Source organism: Mus caroli, unplaced genomic scaffold, assembly GCF_978045245.1.
Source record: "Mus caroli unplaced genomic scaffold, Mus_caroli_1 scaffold_15, whole genome shotgun sequence".
In the NCBI taxonomy this organism is placed as follows: Eukaryota; Metazoa; Chordata; class Mammalia; order Rodentia; family Muridae; genus Mus; species Mus caroli.
Genome location: NW_028227270.1, coordinates 36057932 through 36073931, shown reverse-complemented (window position 1 = coordinate 36073931; position 16000 = coordinate 36057932). Strand labels below are relative to the sequence as shown.

At 39.2% G+C, this 16000-nt stretch overlaps 1 protein-coding gene across 1 annotated transcript in view; it reads right to left on the bottom strand.

Annotated features, from left to right (window-relative positions):
* Positions 1-14778, bottom strand: part of Rasa1 (RAS p21 protein activator 1) — a 79709-nt gene extending 64931 nt beyond the window's left edge. Inside the window, exon 1 of the mRNA XM_021180504.3 lies at positions 13730-14778. Coding sequence (XP_021036163.1) covers positions 13730-14241 — 512 coding nt within the window. The 5' untranslated portion in view covers positions 14242-14778. The remainder of the gene's footprint in view (positions 1-13729) is intronic.
* Between the last annotated feature and the right edge of the window lie 1222 nt (positions 14779-16000).

The following is a 16000-nucleotide window of genomic DNA, read 5'->3' as shown; positions in this document are numbered from 1 at the left end:
AGGAAACATGAGTAAGTGGATTATGTTAGTTTCTTGGTTTGATGCTGTACTTTAGTTACATAAAATATTACTACTGCAGCACAGTCAAACCCTGTGTACCCTTCTCCTCTGTCTGCAGGTTCTCCCTGACCCCGCCCATCCATGCACCCTGCTAGATTTGGCTCCCAGGTCCCCATCCAGTGCCCCACCTTAGTCTGGCCACCCAGGCCTGCTCAGAAACCAAATTCTAGGCTCCCACCAAGACTGGTCCTGCCTACCCAACTCACAGTCCACTCTGATGCATATCCAACCTCTCCACCAAACCAGATGTACCACCAGTCTAAGATTAGACCACAACAGCCCAGCCTCCTGTCAACCTAACTTCATTCTACGCAAACAATTCACCAACCAGACTCGACCCCCACAAGCATCCTCTCTTCTGACCTAAGCTCTGTCCATATCAAACTTAGAACTAATAAATGAAGTTCACATGGCCCAGATCTCATCTCCAAATTAGGAACAATATGAAATATCAAGCCAGTATCACCTCTCCAAAATCTACTATTTCTGTAGAAATGTCAATCAAATGAGAATTATCCAAGAGACAGAATTTTAGAAAAATCACAAGCTTCATCCAAAAGAAAAAAAAATTTCAAGAAGCTTAAAGAAGAAACACACACACACACACAATGAATTAATTTAAAAAACAGCCCACCGAAATTAAGAGTAAGAACTTAAGGAAAATGAACACTTGAGTTATGCTCAAGAAATCACATGGAGATTGATGGGAATCACAACGACAGGATAGGACTTAGAAAAGAACTCAATAAAGACATAAACTATGAAGAGGGCTCAAGCTAAAATGAAGATGGAACTGGAAAACCCAAAATCCAACTAGAAAACTCAGAGGAAGACTACAGGAGGCTTAAAAGAGTCAAGTACAAGTAACATTTTAGATTCTCATAATCAAGAATAAGTACAAATATCATAAGTTGCAAATGTAATTTTTATTCTCCTATAATAATTGTCTCCCTGATCTGCTAACCTAGACCTAGTCCTGGAAGCTTCCAGCCTCCATACAATCTTATTTAGGCCTAGAATATTTCTAGCCTCTGAGACTTAATGCTGAATAACCTCACCCTGTCTTATTCTTTCTGAACTCTGTTGGGCTAGTTCAACTCTGCTGTTCTGGTTCAAACAACTCTCCAAGCTGACTGATCTGGCTTCTTTCTCAGCCACTGAATGAATTACTTTGCTTGGCCTCAAACTAACTGTAGCAATATGTTCTAATCTTCTGCCTTCTTCTCATTTCCTGGCTCATTCTGTCTTCACCTAAGTCTAGTTTACTCTGTCTTCAACTACCTCTGCAAAACTCTCCTTGAAAAAATGGCTCCTTTCTCTCTCTCTCTCTCTCTGCATTATTCCCTCAAGTAGTTTCCCTTTCCTTTCTCTTCTCATGAGAATTGGGCATATTCTATTCTGTCAAATCTTTTTCTGATTCATCACTTTGTCTACCACTCATTTAGACATCACTTTCAAGGATGGGTGCTTCGTTCTACAACTAATTTTACCTTCATTGTTTGGGATTAAAGTGTGTACTAAGGGCTGAGCCAAAACTCAATTAGAAACAGGTTTTTTTCAGGTAAAAAAAACAAAAACAAAAACAAAAAACAAAAAGCTTCAGAGTTTACAGCATGATCAAAAATCCTACAACATAAAGTGAAGGTCAATGTTTGAGGACTTTTAAAAATGTGTTTTGCCTAAGGTCATACTTACTCTTCTAAACTGTCACTGCAGGAGTGATACATATATATTGTAAAAGAAATAATTAATGTACTATCATCACCCAAATAGTAAGTGTTTCCTATTACATAAATAATACTATTTTATAAGATTTCTCTGGGTAAACACCAAAAGCACTGCAAACTCTGGACTGAGACATTCCTTTAAATGAAGTAGTTTTATAATGTTATATCATGTGTCCTTTTCAAGCTAGCTTGTATTTCTAATAATTCCTATTTGTGAAGTGTACCTATCTCTCTTTTTTACTCATTCTCTACACACACACACACACACACACACACACACACACACACACAGCCTCTCTGTATGTTCTCTATACCACAGTGGCCCTCCTTGTTTCATTTGTGCTGTGTGATATGTGTGCTCTGAGGCCAGTGCCCTCAGTAGCCCACTCTGGGGATGCAGGATAAGCTGGATCCTTCTCAAAGTTCCAACCAGAATAAATTACATCACATTCATTGTATATTCTTCATTGAAATGAGGATTAACTAACTTTGGAAAACATTAGAAAAAATAAAACTCAAACAAAATACCTACAAGTAGAATGAATAAAGCAGAAGACAAAATATCAGGCCAGAAAGATAAATAAAGGATCTAAACCAAATACACAAGAAATAGGAGATTTAAAAAATAAATACATAAATATATAAAATAAAAATAAATTTATAAAAGGAATGAAGCATACAGGAAATATAAGCCACCATGAAAAGATCAATCTTAGAATCTACAGGCACAGATGAATGAGAAGAATCCCAGTCAGTGGCATAGTTCATAACCTCGAAAAGATCTTAAAAGGAAACAACCCCAAAGTAAGGAGAAAGCATACACCTACTTATACAAGAGGCACACAAAGCACCAAACAGAACACACTGTCACTCTAACACCATGTAAAGATACAACAATATCCCATATGAACATAGGCTCAATAATATTCAATACAGATTATACAACATGAGCAAGTTGGCTTTTATCCCTTAGTATAGAGATGGTTCAACATACATAAGCCAAAAAAATAAATTAAGGCACATAGATTTAGAGACAAAAATCACATGATCAAATCAATAGCTGCAGAATGGGCCTTTGAAAAATCCAACACATCATGATAAAAATCCTAGAGAATGTAGAACTGGAAAGAACATACCTCAGTATAATAAAAAGCTCTACATGGGGAACCTACAGGCAATATAATCCTAAATTGAGAAAAGCTTTTAAAATTCCCACTAAAGTTAAAAATAAAACAGGATTCCCACCATCTCCATTCCTTTTCAAAATTGTGTTTGAAATGCTTGCTGGAGCAACAAAGCAACAAAAAGAAAATTAAAGGGATACAAATAGGGAAAGAAGTCAAAGTACTATTTATAGATAATACTATACATTAGAGAGTCCAGAAATTCTGCCAGAAAATTTCTAGAAACTAAAAATAAATTTGCAATGTGGCAAGATACAGAATCAACTGTCAACAGCTTTTCTATAAACCAATAAAAAACACGTAGAAGGGGCCATGGACACACTACCACTCATAATAGCCTTAAAGAAAATAAAGTATCTAGGAACAACCTAACCAAGGAAGTGATCAACTTCTACAATGAAACTTTGAATCTCTGAAGGAGCTAGAGATAGACACAAGAAAACAAGACAACTCATGCTCGTGGATTAGTAGAATTAACATTGTCAAAATGGCCATCATATCAAAAAGCTATTTACTGAACCCCTGAAGCTGCTAAAAGAAATAAGCAGTGCCCTTCATAATAATAGTGTAGGAAATGAATAGGGTTCCATTTATCCAAGAATTAAGACCAAAAATTAACAAATAGGCCATCATGAAACTTCTGCACAACCATGTATGTGTGTGTGTGTGTGTGTGTGTGTGTGTGTGTGTGTGTGTATAAAATCAACTGGGTGAGGAGGAATCCTACAGAATGTGAGAAAATCTTTGTCAACTATTCATATGATAGTGGGTTTACATAAAAAATGTATAAAGAACTCAAAAAATAAAAACAAAAGTCAAAACAAATGACCATTCAGAAGTAGGCCTAGGATCTGAAAAGAGAATTTTCAAAAGAAGAAAAAGGAACAGTTAGGAAATATCTTTTAAAATGTTCATCATTGGTAAGGGAAACACAAGTCAAAACAACTTTGAAAGTTCATCGTATCCCAATCAGAATGGCAAAGATCAGCAAAAACAAGTGATAACAAAAACTGGAGGGATGCGTGGAAAAAGGAACGGTCATTCACAGTTGGTGGGACTGCAAACTCGTCCAGACACTGGAAGTCCCTGTGGATAATTCTCAAAAATCTAAAAATGAATCTGCCATACGACCCAGCTAAGTCCTTGGCTTATTCTTAAAGAACACACAAAGAACATGACAGACACTTCAAAGATAACTTTGTTCATCCATGTTCATTACTGCTAACTGTACAACAGCTAGGAAATCTAATCACCTTAAAGTCCTGCAACCAACAGGGATAATGAAAATATGGTACATATGCTATATAATACTATGTAGCTGTAAAAAAAAAAATGAAATTATGAACTTTGCAGATAAATGAATAGAACTAGAAAAGATTATATTGAGTGAGGTAACCCAGATCCAGAAATCCAAAGGTCATATTGTTCTTTCAGTAGAGGCTCTAGTAAGCCAAATTTTCAGATATGACTGCATATGTGTATCTGGGGGTAACTGTAAAAACCAATTAAGTAAAAGGGACCATTGCCAAGGTAGGGAGATGGTGAAGCAATAGAGAGGCAGAGCTGGGTACAAGTGATTAGACTGGGGAACAAGACAAAAGGCAGACCTCTGATTTAGAGAAGGGCTAGGGAGATAAATACAAGAGGAGGAGAGAAAAGTGCAGAATAACAGTAGCAATGTTGAAAAGTTACAAAGAATCATACTACTATCTACCTAAAACCAGAAAAATCCTATAATGCTCATATATACTCTCATCTGAGTTGGCAGTATTCCCTCCAAGGGCTAAAGATCATCTAACAAAAATCCAACAGCAGGCATGAAAAGCCCTCCTTTGAGTTGTTAGTCTAACTTGTCCCAGACTCCCAAAACATCACGGGCTACTGCTATTGATTAAGTCTCTACTGCTGAAGACACCCTGCCCTTTAGATGAAATATACAGAAAGCTTAATCTGGAACTGACTTGAATGACTTCTCTTGAGTACTAGCTTTCATGGTAGTTCCAAAAGACACCATGCAGCTTCCACAGCTGGAAAGCAACCAACAGACCTATGAACCACATCAGTACCCAGTATGGAACAACAGCCCTAAGGCTACAGTAGTCGTATGCATACCTTGGAGGCAATTAACAGCTCTCTAATTGGACTTAAGGCCCACTCAACATGCAATCATGCCTAGTACTTGAAACCAAGCCAACTATCCAGGGCTAGTGAAGTCATGAATCTTGGAAGAGAATCTACAATCACCACTTTACAACATAATTCCCGACAACATTCTAAATAGTTGTTCTCAAATGGGCAGTAAATGTAGTTCTTATCCCTCTTCATGGAGACCTCTCTTTGCAACACAGACCATTACAAAGAACCATAATCAATCAAAATGTAGAGTTGTGGAGCCTAGTCCCAGTCTATTCGTCTATAAAACATCTCCTGAACCTAAAGCTCAGGGAACATTGCTGAAAAGGGGGAAAAGCTCTAAAATCAGAGTTTGCTGTGAGACTGTGTCTTCTAGGAATGTTAGAAGCTACACCCCATAAAGTCTCACCAACATAACTGCCTAAACCTGAACTGAAAAATAACAAGAGCAGACATGCTAATGTCAATGGGGGAAAGCCCAGCAGGCCTCAACCTTACTCAAAGAATACAGGCAACTAAGGAATGTTGAGAGGGAGAAAACAAACCTTCCTCAAGGAACTAGCATACCAACCGTTTATCCTGCAAGCATATATATACAACTAAGATTATATAAATGAGCAGGTCTCATTTATGTACTTAGAAATATATATGTATATAGATATATATTTATGTAACAACAATTACTTAACAGAGTGCAACAGGGTTACATGGCAGGGTCTTGGAGGGAGGAAAGGGTATGTGAAATGATGTGATTTTATCATAATCTCCAGAAACAAAACAGTTACTTTCAAAAAGCACAGAACCAAAAAATAAAAAATAAAAATAATAATACAGAGATTAAAAAGGTGACTGCTAGTACTCAGCTATTAAAAACAATGAATTTATGAAATTCTTGGGCAAATGGATGTATGTGGAGGATATCATCCTGAGTGAGGTAACCCAATCACAAAAAAAGTCACTTGATATGCACTCACTGATAAGTGGATAGTAGTCCAGAAACTTAGAATACCCAAGATACAATGTGCAAAACAAAAGAAAATCAAGAAGGAAGACCAACATGTGGATACTTCATTCCTCCTTAGAATAGGGAACAAAATACCCATGGAAGGAGTTACAGAGACAAAGTTTGGAGCTAAGACGAAAGAATGGACCATCCAGAGACTACACCACCTGGGGATCCATCCCATAATTAGCCACCAAACTCAGACACTATTGCATATGCCAGCAAGATTTTGCTGAAAGGACCCTGATATAGCTGTCTCATGTGAGGCTAGGCCAGTGCCTGGCAAATACAGAAGTGGATGCTCATGGTCATCTATTGGATGGAACACAGGGCCCCCAATGGAGGTGCTAGAGAAAGTACCCAAGGAACTGAAAGGGTCTGCAACCCTATAAGTGGAACAACAATATGAACTAACCAGTACCCCCAGAGCTCATGTCTCTAGCTGCATATGTAGCAGAAGATGGCCTAGTCGGCCAGCATTGGGAAGAGAGGCCCCCTTGGTCTTGCAAACTTTATATGGCCAGTACAGGGGAACGCCAGGGCCAAGAAGTGGGAGTGGGTGGGTAGGGGAATAGGGCGGGGGAAAGGTACAGGGGACTTTCCGGATAGCGTTTGAAATGTAAATGAAGAAAATATCTAATAAAAAAATTGAAAAAAAAAAGGTGACTGCTTTGTTGTTGTTTTGATTGATTTGTTTTGTTTTGTTTTGAACAAGATCTCAATATGTAGCTCTGGCTGTCCTAGAACTCACTGTATAGACTAGCCTGGCCTCAAATCAGAGATTGCCTGCCTATGCCTCCTGAGGGCTGGGATTATAGGCATGCATCACCATGCCTGCCTCAGTGATTGCTTTCTTAGTGTCATGTTAAGGTACAATCAGTCACCTCACGAGAAATGTTAGCTTAAAGAGTGAAAGATCAATATTTTGATAGGACATGACATAGGGTATGATTCTGTTATAACAAGGTACTTAGCAGTGAGCTCAGTCTAAGTAGTTACACCTACAAAAAAATACAAGCATTAAGAGGAATCTTTCTAAGTCTTTTTCCTTGACTGAGGCACATAAATTAGATAATGACGATGTTAAAAGTAAGGCTGAGGATGGTAAGATGACTCAGCCTGTAAAGACACCCGCCGCTCAACCTGCTGACCTAAGTTCAATCCCCAGGGCTCACATGGTGGTAAGGAAGAAGCAGCTCCTACAAGCTGTCTCTGATCTTCATTCACGAACTATGGTGTGTGTACCCCCATAAATGCAAACATCCACACAAAAAATAGGAAAACATTTCATTAAAAAATTTATACCCACACACAGATTAAATCGCATTCTCAAGACATCATCCAAAAAATTCCTTTGTACAATGAACAGCAGTTAGTGCAGAAAATCACAACTGGTCCAAGTACAGAGAATATGTGTCTGTGAAGTGCTCAGCCATATATCAGATATCTATATCATAAACCTCTCCATGGCTTAGAGAACATCCTAGAACAGAGGATGTAAAGAGGCAGAGGTCAGGGAAAGACTGGGGCAAAACTGTTATCTTCTGGGCATGACAGGACTACTGACTGAATCATAAACTCAAAGTAGCTATGGTTGCCTGCAAACAATCAGGAGAGTCAACATTCTGGTAGAGTGGTACCCACCTCTAGCAACTATTGACAGCTGACACCTTCTGGTAAAGAAAGGGTCAGATCTCGTTAAGGACGTGGTTCCTGGTAGATCAGCCATGCTCTAGTGGATGGCATGACGCCTACGCATATATGGGCATCACAAATAAAAACCAATAGACATAAGAGGCATAAAATTGACAAAGAATGGAGGTGGATCTAGAAGTAGTTAAGGGAAGGAGTATAAGGCATCAAAATGCATTGTATGCATAAATGAAATTCTTGAGAATAAAAAAAAATGTAATAAAAAGATTAAATGTTAAAACACAAAATACAGAAAATTTGCTGTAGTAATATCCCACCCATAGGAACTACTATAATCATGTGAAGGGTCTTCATATATTAACAGTCATGAACTTAAATTTATTTCCTCTTTTAACACAGACATAATCTACTTCCATACTACCATGAATGTGCCATATCTTGTCAATGCAGATATAGCCAAAATAGAAATGTCACTGACTCACAAAAAAAAAAAGAAAAAAAGAAAAAAGAAAAAAAAAAGGGTAAAATAAGACAAGCTTTAATTTTCCTACAGTGAAAAAAGGAATAAAATGATAATTCTTTTCTCAAACAATGTTTATTTAATCAGCTCCAAAAATCATCCAAACCAATTTTAAAGTGCAGAATTAACCATGGTTTACTTCAGGTTGCCATTAAAAAAGAGAGAAAGAAAAAGAAAGCAACAACAAACAAAACTCCAGTCTCAGTGGTATTGTATGACCGTTCTGCAACTTAGAAATTAAAAGACCAAGGTGCTAGCAAAATTGGCTTCTCTCTTTACACACGGTAAACTTCTCAGTACCCTAACATGAACTATCATCTGTATGTGCACACACCCAGCATCTCTTCCTAAAAGCCAGCAGTCCTGCTGGAGTTGTAAGCCATGCTATTTATGCTCTTATTTAATATAATTTACCACTTTAAAGGTTCTATCTGCAAATAAGTCACACTGGGGATTAGGGCCTCAAGATGAACATACTCTAGAATACCAATGACAGGTTGCTAGCTTTGAGGTATTATCAATGTTTAAAGTAAGTGTGTGTGTGTGTGTGTGTGTGTGTGTGTGTGTGTGTTCTCTGTCATAGACTGGGACAAGAAAGAAAAGGAAAGGAAAGGAAAGGAAAGGAAAGGAAAGGAAAGGAAAGGAAAGGAAAGGAAAAGGGAAGAAAGTAATGCTGAGTATCTCTAATCTAAAATACCAAATATTTAAATGGATTTAAATTCAGGATATTCAAGTGATATTTATAAAATTCATATACACATTTCAGAATTTGAAAAAAATGAAATTTTAAATTCTTGCCCCAAGTATTTAGGATAAGAAATAATCTATGTTTTCTCCATCACTCAGTTCCAGTTCCATCACTCAAGTTTTCCAAGGATTACACATTAGTGTAGCAGCAACTCTCACTGTAGAGTTATAAAAATTAAATAAAACAATCTGTAAGCCAGGCAAGATGATAGAACCTGTAATCCCAGAATCAGTAGATGAAACAAGCAAAGGACTAATTCAAAGCCAGGGAAGCTGAGCTACATAGCAAGAAAGGAGGAAGGCATGAATGACTCTGTGTGTGTGTGTGTGTGTGTGTGTGTGTGTGTGTATAGCAAATATTACTAAATACAGGGTACTAAGCCTTTGCCTTGTTACCCCTCAAAACAAAACAAAGCCAACAGCTTGATATTCTGATTTACCATTACCTAGTAATGTGAATATAAATAAGCTACTCAGAACCTGAAAATAGGGTTCCCTCTGACATAATGACTGCTGTATCCCGAATACAATATCAACTATCAATAGATAGTTGAAAAAGATGAATATAAGTATACGAAAGATAATCACCAAACTTTTGAAAAAATTAATAAAATTATGATAAGAAATTCTAATATGCTTCTTTCATTTATTTTCATTATTTTAATTCGTCAACAAATAATATACTCTGAATTTGAAAAGATTACCTATACATCTCTATAGACTAATTTTTATCTTATTTCTCTAACAGTCCTTCATCTTCCAATTACATTTCATATTTACACTTTTTCCCCTGTGATGTTCATTTTTTAACTCATTAAAAAATACAATCACCAAAATGTCTCAAATCCTTCTAAAATGTATTAAAACAAGGAGGTGATAATTAAACTGTTATAATAACTTTTTAACTCACTCCAAAAAAAAAAAAAACCACACATGTAATTTCAAGGTTCTACACCGATGTACCAGTATCTAGACACTCAAATAGTTGCACTGGTACGCAGTATGCTCTTAAAAACTATTAAGACAACAGAAGCTAAAATGTATATGTAATATTATATGCATATTATATATGTGGTAAGAAATATATAACTAAAAGGCAATTTACCATGTTATACTTATAGAAGCCATCTGTATTTGCTTTTCTCCTACCCTGTATCTCCCATGAGAAACAATCTCAGCACTGACAACTATAAAATCAAAATTCTGATCAGTCACAAAGATGTTCTATATCCTACAATATCAAATATTCAGCCAAGATTTAATTCCTTAGATGACAATAAACAAATTTATCTTAATTTGCAATTTGCTTGTTTTTAATAAATTATATATACATCAAAGAGCTGTTGAAAATAAATTTCCCTTTGACGTCATCATCAACGATTGTTTGATTAGTATACCTATTTTAGATATTTAACATCATGGTAAAAATGGAGCAAAAGGGAATCAAGAATAGAAAATATTTCAGAAGCCCTGTTCTAAAGCAGCATTTGGGCGTGGCATGTGGTACACACCTACAATCCAAGTACTCGGAGAATCTCTAACCCTGTACCAGCCAGCACCACATTGTAAGAGCTTATCCCAAACAAGTAAATAAAAAAAATAAGTAAAACTGTTATTTTAACCAGTGAGGTGGACTTCCCTATAATCTCAGCTGTTCAGGAACTCAAACAGAATGATCACTTGAGCCCAGAAATTCAAGCTCAGCTTGGGGAACATCTCTCAACCTTGATTAAAAAAAAAAAAAAAAAAAAGGTAATTATAAAATAACTAGCTAACAAGGGTATTTGTATACCAAAAGAATTACTAAACAGTTTTATGAAAAGAAAATTATATTTTTATGGGGGGCAGGGAAGGCTATTTATTGGAAGATAGTAAATAAATGTGCTGGCTGCTAGCCTAACCAAAATAAATTTGAGCTCAAGGTTTGGAGAAAGACCTGGCTTCAAAGAAATAAGGAGAAAAATGACAGAGAAGAACACCTGACAGTTTTATGTACTACACACGCCCAGGCAAGAGAATCCATACATATTTGAGCACACACCACACATCCATGTACCATACACACACACACACACACACACACAACAAATAGAAGAGATGAAAATGGAATCACTCACTAGAGCACCTGAGGCTCCTGAACACACACTGAGCTTCCTGGCAACTCAGTGTGGACTGTGACATGAGAATAAATCTTATTTTAAAAAGGAAAAAAGAAGTGGACTTGTATAATTAGTAGTAAATTTTAAAGGCACACTAGAAAATTTGTCTAGATAGCTCAGTGGCAGATATTCTGTCTACTATGTACAAAGCCCTGGATTTGATTCACAGCACTATAAGAATTATGTACACATGACCCAACAGGTTATACTCAGAAATATATGTGTGTGTGTGTGTGTGTGTGTGTGTATGTGTGTGTATGTGTGTGTAAATGTGTATGTATAAACAAATAAAAAAAGGCATTAAGTAACAATTTTTAAAAAGAGGTCATGGGTTTGTAGAAGGGCAGAGAGGAGTATGTGAGAGGGTTTGAAAGGAGAAAAGGAAGAGAAAAGAAATAATTAAATTGTAACCTCAAAATAACAAAGATATAGATACACACATATATACATATGACATTTTTAATATGAACACTTACTAAACTTTATATTTATTCCTAAATATATTTTAAAATAAGGAAAATACTAATAGACTTCTCACAAACAAAATTTTTCCCAAATAATCATGCTTTTTCTTTAAAACTTAAGTCTAAAAATCTTATTCAATTTTACTGTCAATGTTAAATTCCTCTTTAAGAACCTATTAGAAACTAGAAAGTGAATCTGATGTCTCAAGCCTATTATATCCCAGTACTTGAGATGCTGAGCAGGTTCACCACAACTTCATGGGTAGCTTGGGCTACAAGAGAATTCTAGGTCATCTTATACTAGAACGAGAGCCTGTCTTAAAAAATAAAATAAAAAATGACTTTATTAGAAATAATTTAAGAGCAATATCCTGGGACTAGAAAGATGACTCAGCAGTTAAGAGTGCTTGCTGTTCCTATTGAAAAGCAGTGTTTGGTTCCCAGCACCCACAGAACAGCTCACAACCACCAGTTACTCCAGGTCTAGGGAACCCGATGCCCTCTTCTGGCCTCTGTCACTAGACGCTGGCACAGCACAAATACATACATGCAGGCAAACACTCATACCCATAAAATAAAATTATTAAAACTTCAAATGGCTTTTTAAAAAATAGATTCTAAATATGCCTAACTCAATTACAAAAATGGCACAATACTTTATTCTTTCAGCATTAAATACTGTATTTTATTATAATAAAAACATAATTGTTTTCAAAAGTATGTACAGTGTGCTGCAATTTTTTAAGCCTTTCAGAACATTTCTGACAGACTGAAATACACAGATACAAATTAGAGAAAAAAATTGAATGAAAAGTTATTTTTTGTATCAAATAACATTAAAAGAAACAGGACATCCTCTCACCATACCTGGCTAGTATCAAAATAAACCTAAGTTGAAATTTACAAATGCATCAAAAACAAAGCCTTCTGACCAATGCCTTTTCAAATTACAGTATGATACAATACAATACCCATACTAATCAAAAGTGGACTAGCATTACAAAATGCCTCCCTGGTTATTTTAAAGTCATTTCTTAAGCCTCTTAAAGAAGCTAAGCCTCTTCTGAAGTGTCTAGAAAGTGTCAATATATTAAACGAATCTTTTTTCCCTAATATGCACCAATGCTATTGAAATTCTAAGGGTCAATTATGATTGATGTGAAAGATCTATAAAACATTTCTGCCCTATTATTACTACTTTCCATCTCAACACTTTCCCTTCATCAAGATCAACCTACAGTTGTAAATACATACCCATTTCACTTATGAAAAGAACACTTTAAGGAGAGAACTCTAACTTTAGAGGGAGAGCCATTTGCCCTGATCATGTCACAATCAACTACCAAATTAATTTCCACTAACAAAATGCTAAGAGGAAAAATATTTAATATATTTACTGTCATGGATATAATAAATATATAAAAACATATTTGCATATTACATATATTTATATGTAAATAAATAAATCTAATAGTTCTAAGGAACAAGTTAGTGTTCAGTCTGGGGGCTCTTAATCACATCTGTAATTCACAGAACTTCTTTTTTCTCTCCACTTCTCTAAAGAGATCTAGTGTTTTTATGAATCGCAACGCTTCCAGCAGACATTAAGTAGGAGTTTGCAGCTGCAGTAAAAACAAAACATTCTGACCAATGAATTTGCAACTTACATTAATATATTCATTTAAATACTTGTACTCAACGCCTCTCGCTAAGTATCTAGCTTCAGCAGGGAGCACTGGAGTTACAATAGACAGCGGTTGCCTTTATAGAGCCAAGTTCTGCTGAATCCCGGACACTATCTCAATTAGGAAGGGGCAGAACCATATCCGGTTCCCACTGAATACAGTTTCCCATGCTTCCCATCTTAAAAACTTTTACGTCTTCCCAGAAGAGCAATAAACATACGAAGACGCCAGGAAGAGTGCCTGTAGGGGAAAATGACTGATCAAATTAAACCCCTGTATATGGAACCTGAAACTTCAAAACTTGACAAACAAATTACAGCGTCAGGAGCACGGTATGTGTGGCCCCTTCTTTCCCACTTCTTACACACAATTCCTCAACAGCAGTTTGACTTACTGGTTAGTGGGAGGTGCGGTCAGCGGTATGGCCACCTCTTCCTCTTCGTATTCTGGTCCATCCAGGGAGTCACCTTCATCCACGGTCCCCAGACCGGAGCCCAAAGGGGGCAGCTGAGGAGGCGGCGGCAGAGGAGGGAATCCGCCGCCCGGCCCGAGCGTCTCAGCAGGCAAAGACAGAGTCCCCTTGGTGAAAGCGACGTCTCCAGCAGGTCCGGCGGCCGCAGCACCAGCCACGCCAGCAGCAGCACTGCCGGTCAGCGCGGCGCCCCCCAAGACACCGGCCACCGGTCCGGTCCCCAGGAACCCGGACCCCGACGCGGCTCCGCCACCGAGGGCCGCAACCAAGTCGGCCTCCGCCAGCCCGGGACAAGGGGCGGCTGCCACCGGCAGGGCCGCGGGTAACTTGACCCGGCACGCTGCCGAGTAGGCGCTGGAGCCCGTGGCCGCGCCGCCGCCGGCCCCGGCCGTCGCAGGGCCGCCTTCCTCACTGCCCGCCTCGGCCGCCATCATGTTGAAGCCCGCTCTCCTCTAGCTACCCTGCCGCCCGGGAGCCCCGGGGGCCAGCAGGCCCCGGCTGCGAACCGCCCCACCCAGGCGCGTCCCCCTTCAGCTCTCCAGGCAGAGGAAACAACAACAAAAGGAGAGCGCCCGCCGCCGCGCCCCCTCCCCGGGCCACAGCCCCAAGCTCCGCGGCTGCTGGCTGGCTTACGGGAAGCGACGCGGGCAAAAAAACCCAGCGCCTGCAGAAACGCTAGGCAAGCCTCGCCGCGCACACCCACACTCACGCGCACACATGCACAGGGGCGCCAAACTTCCTGGCTACGCTAAAGAGGAAGGGAAGCCCGCTGCAGCGGCTGAGGCAGCGCCGCCTCGGCCGCCGCCGCGCCTCAACGCCCAGGTTCCGGCCGCCCCCACCGCAGCCACCAGTGGGGCTGCCTAAGCCAGAGCCACCGTAGCCTCATCTCCGCCGGCTGGAGACGGGAGCAGTGGGAGGGGCCGAGGAAGGGGGCGGGCCCGCAGAGCCCGACTCCACTGCGGGCTACCTGCGGCTCTCCGGAGCGAAACCCGGGAGAGAAAGAAGGGCGGGGCCGGGAAGAAGGGAGGGGCGGGGCGGGGGCTTCTGCGCAGGCGCCTTCCGGGAGCGCGTCGGGACAGAGGAGAAGGAAAAGCAGCCTGGGCAGGAAGCGGCGGGCGCGCGCGGAGGCGTGGCACACCTTCCCACTGAAGGGTGCGGGACGTGTGGTGCGGCCGTCCCTCCACGCCACCGGGCTCCGTGCAGGCCTACCTCTCACGGCTTTGTTTACAGGGAGAGAAGGAAGATAGCTCATCTCCAGGCCCGAGGGACTGGAGGGACGAGGGGGCGGTGGGAAGGAAAGGATGACGCCAGGAAGTCCATTCACTGCTTTGTAACTTGTAGAAAAATGGCCTTAGCTGCCCGTACAGTCGGCAACAGAAGTCAAAACAGTATTCATGGTTTATTCCTTTCCGTCGCATGATATAAATCACCGTATAACTTAGGTAAAATCATTTCAGCCTAGATCCTTGGACCCGAGAAAACAACGGTCGAAAGAAGCCATGGAAAGTATGAAGGTCAATTCTACCACTATATACATAAGTTCTCTTCACCGAATGGCTCCCTCACATATATTTGGCTGAAGGAATGTATATTTGTATCACATATATTTGGAGAAGGAATGTAGTATTTAGAGGAAAAGTGCCACCGAAGTCATAACTCAATATATTTTTGTCCTAGTTTGTATGCAAAAATCAGCAACACATACCAAAGGCACACTACAAGTCTAAACTTTGACAGATCGATGTCACCCTTAATGAACCCTAGGAAAAAGTTTTATTTCCCGTACTTGTGTGTATATATAAACTCATGAACACATACTCAACTGTTAGAATTATCTTTTGGTGTTCCCTGGGGATAGGTTCCAGGGCCCTGTTGAGTTACAAAATTATTATCTTAAATAATTTGTGCACATTTTCCCATTTACACAGTAAATCATCTCTAGCTTATCCACAATTCTTAATATAATCTAGATATCATTTATTTCGTTATTATTAGAATAATGGCAAAAGTTTATTCAGGTGGAATTTTTTCCAGACATTTTTGTATTTGGCACCCTTGAATCTATAGTTTGCTAATATGAAAGCAGATAGTATATAAGCAGGCATTCATATAGAGAGATCATGCTGGTTGCTTGAAATTTATCGGTGTTAAAAATTTGCCCTTTAGAATTCATGTACTGTACTAGCTTTTCTG